Source organism: Fundulus heteroclitus, unplaced genomic scaffold, assembly GCF_011125445.2.
Source record: "Fundulus heteroclitus isolate FHET01 unplaced genomic scaffold, MU-UCD_Fhet_4.1 scaffold_132, whole genome shotgun sequence".
Classification (NCBI taxonomy): Eukaryota; Metazoa; Chordata; class Actinopteri; order Cyprinodontiformes; family Fundulidae; genus Fundulus; species Fundulus heteroclitus.
The window spans coordinates 34,557-50,891 of NW_023396544.1; the positions used below are offsets into that span (position 1 = coordinate 34,557).

General features: G+C 40.1%; 2 protein-coding genes and 1 long non-coding RNA gene across 3 annotated transcripts in view; 2 read left to right on the forward strand and 1 right to left on the reverse strand.

Annotated features, from left to right (window-relative positions):
• The first annotated feature begins 3,862 nt into the window (after window positions 1-3,862).
• On the forward strand, window positions 3,863-7,613 carry LOC118558592 (B-cell receptor CD22-like). The gene is made up of 6 exons (XM_036129051.1): window positions 3,863-3,958; window positions 4,052-4,393; window positions 4,474-4,698; window positions 5,710-5,988; window positions 7,152-7,442; window positions 7,520-7,613. Exons 1-6 carry the CDS (start codon window positions 3,898-3,900, stop codon window positions 7,600-7,602), a joined length of 1,281 nt encoding a protein of 426 aa, XP_035984944.1. The 5' UTR covers window positions 3,863-3,897; the 3' UTR covers window positions 7,603-7,613.
• A 1,756-nt stretch (window positions 7,614-9,369) lies between these two features.
• Window positions 9,370-11,476, forward strand: LOC118558593. Its single transcript, XR_004928357.1, has 3 exons — window positions 9,370-9,490; window positions 9,590-9,678; window positions 9,944-11,476. It is a non-coding gene; the product is annotated as an uncharacterized LOC118558593 (long non-coding RNA).
• A 1,231-nt stretch (window positions 11,477-12,707) lies between these two features.
• Window positions 12,708-16,335, reverse strand: part of LOC105923329 (serine protease hepsin) — a gene marked incomplete in the record, with an annotated part of 52,360 nt that continues 48,732 nt past the window's right edge. The window contains 4 exon segments of the mRNA XM_036129050.1: window positions 12,708-13,519; window positions 13,807-13,971; window positions 14,081-14,223; window positions 14,438-14,533. Coding sequence (XP_035984943.1) covers window positions 13,475-13,519; window positions 13,807-13,971; window positions 14,081-14,223; window positions 14,438-14,533 — 449 coding nt within the window.

A 16,335-nucleotide genomic window follows, 5' to 3' on the forward strand; every position in this document is an offset into this window, starting at 1 on the left:
CGAGTCTGTGAAATGCTGGCCAAGCCTCCGTACCATGACATAATACAGCTGCCTATAAACATGGCAGGCCAGTACAGACAGAGAGCACGAAAGCATGACCCACTGGACGGCTACAATTATTTTAAATCGGGAAAAAGGCTCCAGCAACGCCCGTGACACCATGAGGGATTAATCGGTCAGAAAATGGATGGATGTTGTTCACACATGTTTGTGCAACAGCACAAAGCGGCGTCTGACACAGACCGCGTCTCAGCAGAGGCCCGGTAGGTTAAAAAAAAAAAAAATGTTCACTACTACGGATTATTTAGGTGTTTTTGTCTTGTTAAAGGGTGGCGGTGTCGGCGACATTGCAGCGTAAACACAGAAGTACTAGCGCCGTGAACCGTGGCGTAATAGCAGCAGCAGCGGCTGTAGCCCCTGCTGCTAGCTGCCGTGTAGCCGGCGGCGCCCCCGCTGCCGCAGCCCGTGAACTGGCAGAGCAGCCGCTGCCTGCTCCGCCGCTGCCTGCTTGGCTGCTGCTGCTACCGCTGCTTTCTCCGGCCCGTGTAGCGATCTGTGTACCCTCCGCCGCTATTTAAGTAGAACAATGACTAGAGCAGAATTAAGTGTATTTACCGGAGAGATAAGTGTAGACTGCAAATTCTGTCGTAGTATGATGCCCCCCAGTCCATGGGAGTGTCTGCCTGCGCTCTTTTCATTGAAAATATCCATTTCTTTCTTCGTCCTTCCTCCTTCGGTAAATGACAGAAACGTACATCGTAAAAATGTATGACAAACAATATGACCACCTGCCCTATAGTGTGTTGGCAAACATTTTGCTGTGATAATAGCTCTCAATTGTTGAGGCATTGGCTTCACAAGACCGTTGAATAATCAAGATGTTAGCAGCAGGTTCTTTACCATGCTGTAAGAAATGAAAGGGGCCTCCATGAATCAGGCTTGTTTGTCGGCACATCCTGCAGTTGCTCGATTGAGACTTTGGAGCCTGAGTCGAAACCTCAAACCATTTCTCTGCACCATTTTGCTTACAAAAATACAAGAGGTCACAGCCATGAGGGAAACGGAGCACGTCGGCTGCAATAACAATTAGTTTGGTCTTGATCTACACCAAAACAAACTCCTGAGTTATAAAATAAATGGGGCTCTCATCGTTCTGATTGGTCGTTGGTCCCCATAAGCCCAAACCGGGCTGCCAAAGTAGTTCCTTCCTCTGGCCCAGATCCAGTTGCTGCTAGGAGTCCATCAGTGTTGACTTAATGGACCACTGTTCATAAAGGCCTACCACAGCACACCAAGAACACGCCACAAGAGGTGCCGTTCAGGGCAGGAGCCGTGACCCACTCATCCTCGCAATTCAATCCTTGTCAAGCTCTCTGAATCGTTACAGTTGCTCGTTTCTAAGCTTCTAATGCTTGAAAATATATAAAATGTTCAATCTGCTACCCACTGACAGGTACTATGATGGACAGATAATCAGTCTTGTTCTCTTTGCCTGCTCTGTTATGCCTGATCTGTGGTCACTCTCCTGATTTTCTGCTGCCCTTGTCCCACAGAACGCCGCGGGGGGAAGCGGTCTCCAGGGAAGCGGTCGCTGTGCTTTCATCACTTGGTGGCACAGAAAACTTCCTGTATCTGTGTGTGAATCATGACACCGTCCCAGTTCAGACAGAGAGCACCGAGGACCTCTCCGTTAACGCAGCCCCTGAACTGCATGTCGTCTCTTTCCTTCAATGCGTCCCGGAGTGGCATGCTGTCCAGTGAAGTAAAATGGTTTAAAGGGCTTAAAGGATGAAACGCCAATTTAAAAAAAAGCACCTTAGGCTGCCTTGCTCGCATTTCTATGCACTGTACTGTACAAGCTGTGATATCTCTGCTACTGTTTTTGGCCCCACCAACATTTTGGCACTGCATTTCTAGTTACTACATTATACTTTACAGCCTCATAAAATTTAGATTGCTGAATGTTGGTATTCAGAAATAACTGTTTCTAATAAGACCAACAGTGGGACATTAGGAACATTAGTGAATAAAGCTTGATGTTTGCCAATCAATGGTAGAGAAACTTTTTACATTAAATGGGTTGGATCTGATTGCTTGCTTTAAGTCCTTCTTGCTGATGGTAGATTATTTCAACAAATTGTGACCCAACTGGTGAACAACTGGGATACTGAGAAAAAATAAAACAAAAAAGACTTTCAGTGCTTTTTGAACCCTGGATTGTTTTTTTCAACTTCACTACTGATTGTGTTTCATAATTTGGCTTTAAATATTAAACATATGAGGGTACTAGAATACTCCATCTAATCTGCTCATTGACTGAATTACTGATTACTGTTTCTTCACATTTGAGAAATTCCTCAGTGACACTGGTCGGTTCCAGAAGACGTTGCCACACCGAGTATTTGTTCTTTTTGTCCATCTTACAACACAGACGCTATATTACAGAACATGGGGAAATTAAACATGGCATCTACATTTCAGGTGTTACGCAAAGATGCTCTCTGGTTGGTCAGAGACGCGGTGGACGGAAGTGAACATGACAGGCAACCGCACGGTTACCCAACCCTGTTTCCTCAGACTTTATCTCAACCTGGCCATTTTCCTTAAATTTCACATGACTCAGCATGACAGAAGAAGTTAAAGGATGTTAACTTTCAGAAAACAGAAAAACAGCAACTCTAATGTCACCACGCTGTGCTCATATTATTTCATTTTATAATGGAGAGATTCAGAAGCAATGGTTCAGAACTTAATTAATGTAGACTGAGAATAGACAGAAGTGTAAAAACATTGTATTAATATCATGCGAACATTTTACTTTACAATCATTCAGTTCACTATTTAATTAATTGATTCATTCATTTTTTTCTTCCAATACTATAGCAAGTTTGGCCGAGTAGATTTAAACACTGGGGAGAAGTAGGGAGCCAGAGAGCTCAGGCATTTTGTTTACATTGGCATGTTCAATCAAAAAGACCCTGGGTAAAATGTTAAACTGTCAATTTAAAAATACTATTTTTGATAAATGTCTTTGGTTTTCACATTCCTTCAGCACTAAAAGTACCAAACCTTCACAAATGAACACCACATGAAGGTTAAAACTGAATCATTCACTAACGTTAAACACATTAAACAAATGCAGTAGAAATTAAAAAAACGTGTCAAACCACATCAAATGAACTGGGTTTGAAGGTTAGAAGTGTTCAGAAAGCTAAATTGAATTGTGATTTTTGCTGTGTGAATCAGTGTCTCCCTCTAGTGGACAAAGATGAGACAAGGCTGGTATTTGGCACGCAGAAGGTCAAAAGGGCATGGGGAGGAAGAAAAGTGAGTTTTTATCTAAACACAGAGAGAATGATGACTTATAATAGTGACTTTACTAACTAACTCTCACCCTATTTTAGACATGGTGAGAATTCAAGGAGGAAATCCTGTTGAAGCTCACATCCCACTCCACAGATTCTGCACAGGGCAGCCATGGCTGTCAGCAGATGAGAGCTTATTCCTCTCCTAAAAACGTGTTCAATAGCCAGTCTGTTACTTGTTACACATGAAAGTGAAAACCGATTAACCATGCATGTCTTCGTTTGCACAACCGCAGCTTCATGCTGTCAGATCCTGAACACCCTGTACTCTGTCTCAACACGGAGGTTTGACAAATCAGCTGAATTTGTCCTGTTTCTCCACACCTTAGCTTCCCATTGCTCTCGTCATTCACTTTTACAATGAGAGGTATATTAGCTTAAACTTAATTATCGCTTAGAAGGTGTCATGATATAATAAAAGAAAACAGCGGTAGGAGGGCGGTCTACTTCTGCTTTTCAGTGATCAAGAAATACCCAAGGAATACACAGAGTGGGTTATTTCTCATGTCCTCATTTTGTACGCTACAGTTTCATGACTTACTGTTCAATTCAAACTATGGGAAGGTGGATTCTCATTCTGGGATTTATTCCAGGTAAGATCTTTCTTTTAAAAAACTGTTTTGCCAAGTAGATGACTGAAAATTTTGTTGTATTTTACTTGTTTTCTAAAATGTATTTTACCAAAGGTGTATGGAGTGGAAACTGGGGGGTGACCTACGAAAACCAGTGCGCTTTAATAGGGACGACAGTGGATTTAAAGTGCGAGTACGACTATAGTTTAGGGAGTATTGTTACCTGGGTCGGCTGGTCTAAAGGCCAACGAGTTTCTAATAAGTTGAGTCTGGTTCCCCTCTCAGCGCTCCCTTCACCACCGAACCATTTTACTTATTTGGGCAACTACCGTGGCAACTGCAACCTGAGGATCAATAACGTTCAGCCCTCAGACCAAGGAGCATATTATTTCAGTTTTTCAACAACCCTTGGGAGCTGGAGAGAGGTCAGCAGCTACGCTGCTTTGTATGTGAAAGGTAATAAGACAAGAGTACATATAAACACACATTTTATAGGGATTGATTTTCTCAGCGACTCGTGTGTTTCCCTGTGACAGAGTTGACTTCAGTGGTGCAGCCGAGCACCGCCAGAGAGGGAGACACAGTCAGGCTGATCTGCAGGTCAGGCTGTCCTGATCCTACAGAGGTCGCCTGGTTCAAAGACGGACAACGTGTTTGGAGCACAGTGTTCCAGGCCAGAAGAGAGGATGCTGGGAGTTACCTCTGTGTCACGCTGGGAAAGGAGAGGGTTTGGTCCGCCTCTGTTGCTCTGATCGTTCACTGTGAGTCTATGAGGGGCAGAAAATATCAAGCATGTCATTTTGCATGGAGATCCAGCTCCACATATCCAGGCTGTAATCCACTAAACAGTATATGGACTGATTATTCCTGCTCTTTTTGTGGAAAGAAACATGACTGTCCTTCCCCTCATCTTCTTGAGTCATGACTACCTTCTTGTTCAAACACAACTGACTCATTGGTTGTTGACTATTTTTAACTAAATCAGCACACTGTATAGTTTTTACAGAGACCTAAATACTGTATCAAAGTTTAGGTAATGAGCTACTGTTCTTGTAGAATAGTAGCTAAATCTACCTGGATTACTGACAAGGTGGGCAATTAAAGGGACCCGACACTTCAACATATTTTTTATATAAATAACAACTCTATTTACAGCAACAAGAATACTTCTATACTTTTTTAAACTTTTAATGGTATAGTACTAATAGATTGTGCGTTATATTTGGTATTTTATATAATTTGTGTAAAAACAGTTTGTTAGTCTGCTTACAGTTAGTAAACCTAAATAAAATTTCTCTAATTTAAAATCAAACCTTAAAAACAATAATCAGTTTTTTTTACTACAATCTTCTCTTGTATAAAATCTAAATAAAAAAAAATCAAACATTTGATCAAATTACACCATCTTCCACATTTATTCTTGGCATCCCTGCTTTTGTCAAAAAGCATCGGTGAAATTTTTAAAATTCCTCTAGAATGAATGTTATTGAAATATATGTTACATTTATACTGGACCTTTTTTTTTTACTTGATCGGAGTTTAAAGAAATGCATGGTTTCCTGTTACCTTGGCTAATGCTTACACTGTACATATTTAGACTCACCACCCACCGCTGCTGCAAACAAATGATTTAAATACTTTTTGCATTGGCAACAGAGCAAAATATTTGTAATTTCCCTCTCTTCTCATACTGGAATTAAAGTTAATCTTTGACTATGGCTATCTGTTCAGCTTACTTGGAGACTAAACTTCTCATTGCGCTGGAAAACCAGATGCTCCCACAGATGTAACGCTGTCAGCGAACCCATCTGGAGACATCGACAGAGGAAGCACGGTGACTCTGACCTGCAGCAGCAAGGCCAACCCTCCTGTGGCACAAGGCGGATATCGTCTCTACAAGGACGGGGAGTATGTGAGTTCGGGTCAGACCCGTGTCATCTCAGAGGTCCAGCCCAGACACACGGGACGGTACCACTGCCAGGCGTGGAACAGCCTGAGCTGGAGAGGCAGCGACCTGATAAACTCATCAGAGATACACCTCAACGTCCAGTGTGAGTACAAGGGGTGGATCAGTGGAATTGTTACAGGCCCCACTAGATTCACTCACCACTGGCTTTCATAACGCTGCAGTACTCATTCCTCTTGACATCAACAGATTATTTTATCCCAACAGGAGTTTCAGCGGTGCAGTCTTTTTGTTTTCTGACCTTCAATATATGACTCAACACATGCAGCTAACGTCTTCAATAGATTGACATCTGGCTCTTGCAGACCTTGTCTTCATGCAAAGCGTTTTCGTCGTTCCCCCTTGATAATTCAGCTGGAACATGTGGTTTCAGTTGATCATGTGCAGTCAAAACCTACAGAGAAAGACCCTGCCCTGCGTTATAAACTTAACCCTTTGCTCTGAGGGTCAGAGCCGGCCCGAGGCAAAAGCGAACTAAGCGGACACTTGGCCAGGGGGGCCCCCCAATCGTTTATTTATTTATTTATTTATTTACAATTAAATAACTTAAACAAGTGGTATACATGAATGAATGAATGATGAAATAATTTATTTAATTTGTTTAATGACAGTTTGTATTCAGAAGTTTTAATTAGAGTGAAGTATTTTAAGTATTGTATATATTTATTTTGTATTAATACATAACCTCGCTGTATTTGTTTATAATATTCGCTATAACATTATAACGTGACATTTGTGTCAATAATCTTCTAGCATAGGTGATTCTGCGTGGTGGCAGGGGGGCCCCCGAGAGGCTTAAGGCCCCCGACAGGCTTGGGCCGGCACTGCTGAGGGTCATAATTTGGAGTTTCTACAGCTCTCTGCCTCACAGCTCGGTGCAGCCGCAGAGCAGGTTGCATAACACAGGAAGACAGAGAGTTGCTGCAGTCAAATCAGTCTTTCACCGTGAATGTCACTGTAAATGCAAAACATAAATAAAGACATAAAAAAACACACTTAGACTGTGCACAGTCTATGATAAAGGTTTGCAATGCATGCAAAAATAGTCTCTGGTTCTTAAAATGTTCCTGCTCAAAACAAACAGAATACCAACTGCAGGTGTAAGAAGTTAAATCTAGTGGAGACCAATAATAGGTCTTTATGTGTCATACTTAAAATCCCTATAGAACGTCCCTAACATGATTGAGCATTTTGCTCAATAGTATTTTTGAATAATTCTGTGTAACACATACATTTTCTTCTCTTCAGATCACCCTGAGAATGTTTCAGTCTCAGTGAATGCTGAGCCTATCGTTGAGGGCAGCAGCGTCAACCTAACCTGCAGCAGCGATGCCAATCCTGCGGCCGACAGCTACACCTGGTACAAAAGGACAGAAACGAGCAGCTCCAACTCCCTGCTCCACGTGGGCTCAGGACAGGTGCTGTCCATTCCCTCCATGGAGCCGTCCCACAGCGGTCTCTACGTCTGCCATGTAAGGAACAGTCGGGGAGAGGGCAACTCAACCGAGGTGGTCCTGGCCATGGCAGCAGAGCAGCGTGGTTTGTGGCACTCTTTACTGCTGCTGACTCTTTCTTTGACTTAATTCTGATCTAAAATGAGTTTGTTTGCTCCCCAGGAAGCCAGCTCCTTCCCATCTTAGCTGGGGTTGGACTATTTCTCGTTGCACTGTTAGTCGCAGCGTTGCTCTTGTTCAGGTGAGTCATCAGGAGTTGGGACGACTTACCTCAGTCATGCAGTTGTACCTGTTGGCCAACATACATTTAGTGTGACTTCATTGTCTGGAAATGTCTTTTTTGTGTGTGGAACATTAACTTTTGACAGATCCCAACACACATCCTAACTGTGAACACGGAGTACATCACTGAGTTTCCATTTTGTCGAGCTGTTTTTATTCAGAGCAGGCAAAGAGCAACGTAAAGGTCATTTAAAGTGCCTCACAAAAGTATTGATATATCTTGAATTTTTTTATATATATAGTTGATGACATAACAGCAAGAAAGTGTCAACAAATTCAAATTAAGATTTTAAGCGTTTTGTTCTGTTTTTATTATTGGTCTCAGAAGTTTGTTAGAGAGCAACCGGAAACATAAAGACAGAGAAACAAAGCGGTTTAAAGTATTGTTACACCCCATAGGTCCTAAGTTTTGACCATGGCACAAAGCACTGCTCAGCACCGTTGTCTAGAAAGGGACAGAGCATAGCACAACTGTGCATCTACCAAGACATGCTCATCCACCCAGTCTGACAGGCCTGGCAACGAGCTCATGAATCAGAGAAGCAGGCAGGAGGTCAGGTGAAAAATGAAGACCCTGAACACACCATGGCCACTGGGAAAATGGTTTTCAGCAAGCCTTGAAAATGTCGATTAACAGACGCTATCCAATCTGATTGAGCTTAAAGTCAAACAAAAAGATCTAACAATTTTCTTGTAAGACATGCCGTATTCTTAGCGTAAAACATTGCTGCATTCATAATTGACACATACTACATTACAGCCTCCCCCAAAACATTTGAAATAGCAAACTATACACAATCTTTGAGCGCAGCCACTCTTGACTAAACAGAAAGCCCGGAAGTACGAACTGCACCAAGAAGAGTGTAAACATACCTCCATCATACTGCAAGCTGTCAGACATTTTTCACAGGCGTGCATTTCACAAAGTCAGTAAATTCTGTGTGCAGAATGCCATGCCATGGTTGATTTTTGTAACCGTATGCTTGGCCTTCCAGCATGTTTAGATCTATTGCATGTTTGTAGTTGGTAGGTCACGGTTAGTGATATTCTCGCTGGATGCCAAGACGGCAGCACCTGTGAAAATCACAGAAAGGATAAAAATACAGCTTTACTCTATCTCGGCACACAATATTGAGTAAAATTACTAGTAACTATACTTTAAGTCCACCATTATATAATGAATGAAAAAAGAACATTTCTATGGTTTTGTTTGATTTTAGCTTAGAAGAATAATCAAGTGGCAAATTTTCAGCCTATGGGTGTACTTATAGATGAATGAGGAAAGAAATGAAAGAAATTGTTGTATTTCTTGTTCATTCTCCAGATATTTCCTCCAAACAAAATGTTTTTTAAATAATCTGAGTGAACCCTAGATGATGTATTTTCCAATCAGTAAAAAGATGCCACAGGATTAAGCAACAAGTAAAGAACATGCTATTCCGTAAGATGAAATATTCAGAAATGTTCTGTCAACTTTTGTTGTTTATCTCAGGAAGAAAGTGAAGAACTCGGCAGAGAAAAACGTGAGTGCACCTACAATAAGCTGTTAAATAACATCCTAGGCTCACATATTCAAAGAAGTCAATCATGCCTGGTCATTTCTTTCTTAATTGAACTTTATGTGGCATTTTTGAAAGAAAAAAAAAAACTGCAAAGAACAGAAAGCTCAAATCACACACACTGAAAAGTGACCATTGCCTTCTTCTCTGGTTTATTCAGCAGACTGATTTAGACTCCCGGCTCAATGGAGGAGCGTCCAACTCAGAAGAAGCAACAGCTGCCATTTATTCCAACATCCACGTACTTCCGTCTTGTCCTGACCCCTACAACACTCCAGCTACACAAAAAAATGTAAAACATTGTTGCACGAGTATACAAATAAATATCTCTAATGGTAGCAATATAATATTAATAAGTTGCAAAAGCTAAATTTCTTTCTTTCATTTTTAGACTCGCAGATCGTCTGAAGTTGAGATTATCTACTCCACGGTGACAATCAAACCCAGCGTCCGGAACAAAACAAGGCACAAAAACTCCTGGTAGGTTTAGATTCAGGTTTACATGTGCAGCAGCAAGGTACCATCATTAAACAGGGTCAAAACCATAACCCAAAATAAAATACACTACAGGGAGAAGATTGACTTTCAGTGTAGACAGAAAACCTTTCTGAGTTTATAGCCCTTGTTTGCATTGCTACAATAGCAATACCAAGACGTCTTTAACAGTGTAAGCATGTTGTAGTGAAGGTACAAAGCTCTGCTTTTGTAAAGTTAATGCATATTTACAACATGATCCTCTCCTCAGGTCTAAAGGAAGAGAAGATGACAGCTCTGTGATCTACTCCTCGGTGGTCAAATCCAGCTGAGCTGCTCACATCTTCATTTTAATACAGTGACCTAATTTGTTTCAGGAGAAACAAAGATGGTGAAGGTCAGGCTGTACGAGCCCTCAGGAGCTCAGAATATCAGCAAGGCAGTTTTTTATTTATTTTAATATGTTTCCTGGCAGGAAAGGAGTTATATAGATTAAGACTAGACAGAGTTATTTAAGCGTATCATGTAGATTTTGTCAGCTTTTGGGCAGAACATAAAGCAGCTTATGTCTACGTTTGTACTGCACTCCTGCAAATTCAAGAATCCTTATTAGCCTTTAATTGCTAAGCTAGTAGTAAAACACAAAGATAGACATAACAAAAACATACACACTAAAATCACAATATTTAATGACATTACTTAAAAATCCAATGGCTGTAGGGAGAAATGAATGTTTTAGTCAATTAGTCTTGAATCCTGACAGCAGACATCCGTGTCTAGATGGAAGCAGCTTGGATTCATCATGCAGTGGGTGGGCTGGATCTGCCAGGACCAGTTTGGCCTTTTTTCACTCCCCGCTCCTTATGCAGGGCGGTGAGGTCGCTCAAGGATGTACCAGCGATGTTGCTGCACACCCTGACAATTCCCAACAGTTTGTCTCTGTTTGTGCAAGTTAAATGATCAAACCAAATGTTCAAGCTAAACATTAAATCCACAACAATAGAAATACATTCGCCGATGAGACGTCAGCCTGTCACGCAGAACAGGTCGCAGGTTTTTTATACTGGTTCACAATTTCAACATTCTCACTGCAGATGCCCATGGGTAGGATGAAGAAGCAGGTTCTTCTAAAATCATTAAATATTTCCTTTGTCTTAAAAACATGTATCTTTAAGAAGGACGACTGACGCCACTGGGCCATGATCAGGATCGTCATTAATAAGAAGGGACGATGTAGCTGAACTAAATATAATGGTGCGCATGCTGGCTGAGATAACTATTAATATGGGAAATAAATAAAAGGGGCCAAAGGACGGAGACCCAGCAGAGAGGACATCAGAGAGAAGCCCAATGACTTGCACCGTTAAAAAGTCCATCAGCCAACAACAACATAAAGCACCTCATGTCTATGTTTGTACTGCACTCCTGTTTCAGCTGTAAATATCATAGATCAACTAAAAATAAATAATATATTTCTGTGTTTTTGATTCACTTTTATTTTCATGAAACACTCAAAGCAGCAACTTGAATTTTGCAAAGTGTCTATAAGACCTCCAGTAATGAAACGGCCGGTGTGTATTGACTTTTATGCCAAATGTCAGCGAGCTTTCTGTGAATGAGAAGCAAGCAGCAAAACATTCTGTCTACTAAAGAACTCGTCATCATTCTCAGAGAACAACTAGTTTAACACATTTGGTCTAAAAGTCTCAGCACACACATAGCGATAATTTAATTATTTTTTGTATTAGATTGCGTAGCAATATTTTTTGACTGACAAGTATAAAAATTAATGCATGTTTTGGTAAATTTAACACAAAGATGAACAATGTTATCTTGCTGAGACATTTTTTGCTTATTTATGGTTTTGTGGTTCTGGTTTAATATGACAATTCTGGGAACAGCACGATCAGAGTTCATCTATACATCTAAACATAGATATGTGGGGTTTTTTTTGTTGCAATTCTAAAAATCAATTGAAAAAGTCTGCGTTTTATGGGACGTTGTTAGTGGTGGTGAAAGTGAAGCTCAGCGTTAACAGAGGTCTTTTTGCCTCATCTACCAACATTAAAGCAAAGAAGATGGGAGGGAAAAAATGTAAACGTGTTGTACATCAAGTCAGTGAAGTTATTTCAAGGTAAACACGCACAAATTCACGTTTAAGCCCAAGTTTAAGTATCCAACTGATAATATATATTGGTAACTTCAAATAGTTACTGTAGACTGCATTGGATGTTTTCATGCTGCCGTCAAGCTCTCAATTGAAAGAATTCACCGTGAAATTCTGTATTAGAAGTGCAAATTTTACTTTACACTACCTATTAAAAGCTTTGTCCTTTTAGCTGATTCTAACTAACAAAGGAAACACTTAAGACAACCAGAACATACATATATCCAGATCACATAAAACACAGCAGACCTAGCGTCAAGCATTACCCTTTAATTTAGCCACTCAGCATACAATGCAATAATGAACAAAAATTGAGTTATCTTTGTACAGACGAACATGTGTTAGTTTCTTCTTGATCACTGTTGTCTTTTACATCTTTTAAATTTTTCTAGACTCCTTTTAGGTTTTGGGAAAGGAATAAACTTTATTCCACCCCAACAATCAGCATAACGCATGTCTGAATTGTACTTTCCCCTCTGTCAACATGTAACCATTTCTTATGGATGTTTTTTAATAAAATCCATCTGACCCCAATGCATTCGTAATGTAAAATCCTGACAATGTTGTCAGAGCTGAAGAGTCTGCGGCTCCCGCAGGTAAGAGGCCTCTCACTTTTGGACAAATTGTGATCGCTGATTGGTTAGTTACTGACAAGCCTCCAAGATTGATTGACAGACAGCATCATGTCAATTAATCACGTTGGTTGTGCTCTGTATTTGTCGCTTGTATAAGGTTCCATTAAAATACTTGTGACAAAATGTGAAAAAGTAAAGATGTAACCCACTATTATTTTCAACAACTAAACACTGGAACATGAACTTCAATTTCCGCCGTGTGTGCAATTCGCTGCAAAGTATAAGGCATACTTAACGTTGTGTGGAAATTTTATTATAAAATGTATTATAAAACACAAAAGAGAAGGTGCATATCACATAAGTACAAGTGAAAAGAAAACTGGCATTTCCACTGTGCTGCAACATCAGAAAACAATTAATATTAAACACTTAGATTTTTTTAGGTTTCTGATTGTATGCATAGATTTGTCAGCTTGAGTTAGCTTATATATAGTGTTTAAGTGGACTTAGCATGTCTACTATACGCACTGTCAGCAGTAAGTCCAGCACTGAAGACAGCGATTCATCTAAAGGGTTGATAAAATCTCCAGAAAGATAACCTTTTTTTAAATCAAGTTTCCTTCCAGAATAGCTCAGGCTGATCGAGCTTAATATGTGCAGTATATTGCGGTTAAACTCCAATGCCAAAACAGATATCTCTACTTCAAGTCCAATGTCTACTTCACAGATATTGGAAAAAAATAAACTAAACACGGTTTTCAAAAGTAAAATTCAGTTTAGTGATTCTGATATTAGGTATATTTCTTGCCTCCATATGTCTTCATAACGGCACAAAACAACTGGTTTAACTTGTTTGCTACACCGTATTGACACACCTTCGGTGATGCATTAAGGCTCAGGAAGTGGGGAATGTTTCAGTCAAAATAAATGTCTGAAGCCCTGACCCAAGCGGAAGTTCACAGTTTTTCACTTCCCTGTCACAGGGTCACAGTATCATCGATGGAAAATGTTCCTGGTCTCATCCAAAAGTAGAGAGAGCAGAAAGATGATTGCAGGAATCTCATGGTCGAGCCAATTTGTGAACACCTGGTGAGTTGTGATAGTTCTGCAGAAAGATGAGAGCAGAAAGGTTTATTCCCAGTCAAAAGGGTTTGTTTTTGTAAAAAGGTTAAAATGAACCAGTTGTATATTTGACACCACCAGTTTAACTAAAAACCCTGGGGCTTAAAATACCAATAAAACAATTAAACAGATCTGTGTTTTTGGAAATAAGGAGAAATTTGGAATACCTTGACTGAGATACTACACCTCCAGTAAATACAGTATCTATCAACATTTCTGATCCAGGTCCTGGTGCATTTGCATTCAGAAGTGTGCAGACAAGGCTCTTACCCTCATGGCTGTGGATATCCAAGGCAGAAACCTGGCAACTCTTGTGTAGACCCCTGGTTTTTTGGCCATGGCACAGCCCGTTCCCCAGCTCACCACCCCGAGCAGCCGGTAGCGGCTGCTTTTAGACAGGCAGTCAGGTGCCACGAAAGGACCCCCACTGTCCCCCTGAGTCCACAAAAAATTACAGTCGTCAGAAGTGGAAAAAAAAAATCATACAATGCACAATAAAATAGAATAATCCAAAGTTGTTAACACATTTAAGCTCATATCTGACCTGGCAGGCATCGATGCCACCTTTCTCATAGCCCGCACAGAACATGCTGGTGGTGATCTGGTTGTCATAGTAATCAGGAGCATTACAGACGCTATCACTGATGATGGGGACGTTTGCTTCCTGGAGAACATCTGCAAGATGGCCTGTTGGGGGAAAAACATCTTTATATCAACAGGTACCATACTATTGTTAGTTTGTTAAAGACGTGCTTAAAAGAGTAATTCTAAGCTAAGAGTCCACCATTTCATTTGTAAACGGTATTGAAATACAAAAAAATCTTTAGACGATAAAAAACATTTGAACGTTACCTTTATCATAAAAACTAAAAGACCCTGCATGTTAAGATTTTGCACCCACCGTAGTATCCAACGTTTCCCCAGCCCGTCACGGTGCCTATCTGTCCATCTATCAGTCGTTGTCCGTATGCTGGCAGGCAGACAGGCTGGATGTACTCTACAAACATAAGAACATAAGCATTACTACGCCTTAAATAGCTGAACTTTTATCTGACCTTCTTATGCTCAGTTCATTTTATAGTGACAATATACTTTATCTTTATCTGACTTTTCTTGGACTTTAATTTGAAGAATTCTATTAAACTAGAAGTAAATGTGCAACATGCTTTGATAAAGTCTAGATTTACCAAAGCAAGAGGCCATCCTACTCATCCTGTACTATGTGGTAGAACTAAAAACCATAAGGACAAAGTGAACATTAAAATAACTTTTTATGTTTATTTCAAGCCTCATAACTTCACTCACATGGCAAGGTACAAGGTTTATTCATTCAACAGTAGCATATCGGGTATTGACCCAGGTATCATATGGGATTGGATCGGAAAAACCCTAGCTCTTAGTTCCCCTTTGCTTTAGTTGTGAAACTATGTCTTGCATCTCCAGTTGTGAAAGCAGCTGCAGTTTGTGGATGTAACTGACTTTCTAGCTGTTTCGCTGTTAGTTTAAACTGTGAGTATCGAAGCATCCAGTCTTTTCATGTAGCCCCACTGACTAGGGTTACTAGAACAGTAGCATACCAATAGTGCCTTACTGTCTTCTCGAGTCCATCACCTTCGTGTTCCAGTAGCCCATTTGTCATCAAAGTGTCCTGGTTCCTATATATTCCATATATTCAATGTCAACTATGTACATTCTAATTTCAAATTGTTGTTAAGCAATAATGTCAGGTTCAGTTTATTATTCAAAGGTTTCTATATAAGGAAACCCAGTAGATTGACCTTGGGGGATAATGGTATTTAGTGGCTTCATTTAACAGAAAATAATGAACATAAAATAATGTTAGACACAATGTTCTGACGTACTTTTCTGGCTTTGTTACCCGTTACAGCTGAGATCACCATGTCTTTAGGTACAGATTGTGTTTATGTAGTTATACATTCTCATCACTAGATGTCAGTCATGTACCACTGATACAAGACTTTGTTTCCTGTTACGTTGTGCAAATATAGAGTGTACTGTTGATGCAATCAAGTTACTGAAATCTGCATAGACATCAACATACCAATATAATGTATGGAGTGGATGTACACCCTAACCCAATTACAAAGCCTGTTTGTTTCTCTTTAAATGGTGACACAATTTGAAGCAAAATGCATATATGGGATGAGCAGCACAGCTGAATACAGTATGTGCGTCTTGTCAATGAAAACCGTCCAAAATCCTCTCTGGCAATGCCAAATAGTTTATTCCACAAATTACTCTTATTTGGTGTTCCTAATTAGATTTGATGATTGAAGTTTGAACAATTAATTTAACAAACAGGTTTGTCAGTAGAGTTTTCACCAGCTTTGTCACACATTGCTGTGGGATAGCATCCTATTCTTCTTCAACCAATATTTGTTGCAAGTTGGCCAGTGTGGTTGCATTGGTCACTCGGGCATGAACAGCATGCTGATGCTACATACACCATTTGACTGAGTGGTTGTTAAAGACAAATTCACCCTCATTGTTTGCTGATGTTATCATTTTAACTGAAACCTGGTACACACAACCTGTGTATGACAAGGATATTTGTATTAATGGTTACAGTAGCTATGTTTACATGCACAAAATTTCACAATCGGATTAAAATGTATTCATATTAAATAATCGGATTGTGTCGTTTATATGGTCACAAAATCAATTAATACAATCATGATGTGCATGTATATGCACCTGGCTTTATTCAGAATATAACCGCATGGGGAGAGATCAAATTTCCCCCAAAAAAACACAGAAGTACTTCTGTCTTTGGGAAAC

What these genes read in the sequence shown, in the direction of transcription:
- LOC118558592 (XM_036129051.1), top strand. Translation starts at nt 3,898, where the DNA reads ATGACTTACTGTTCAATTCAAACTATGGGAAGGTGGATTCTCATTCTG. An exon ending in CGCTGCTTTGTATGTGAAAG is followed by an intron (nt 4,394 to 4,473) that starts GTAATAAGACAA and finishes TCCCTGTGACAG; the next exon opens with AGTTGACTTCAGTGGTGCAG. An exon ending in CATGGCAGCAGAGCAGCGTG is followed by an intron (nt 7,443 to 7,519) that starts GTTTGTGGCACT and finishes TTTGCTCCCCAG; the next exon opens with GAAGCCAGCTCCTTCCCATC.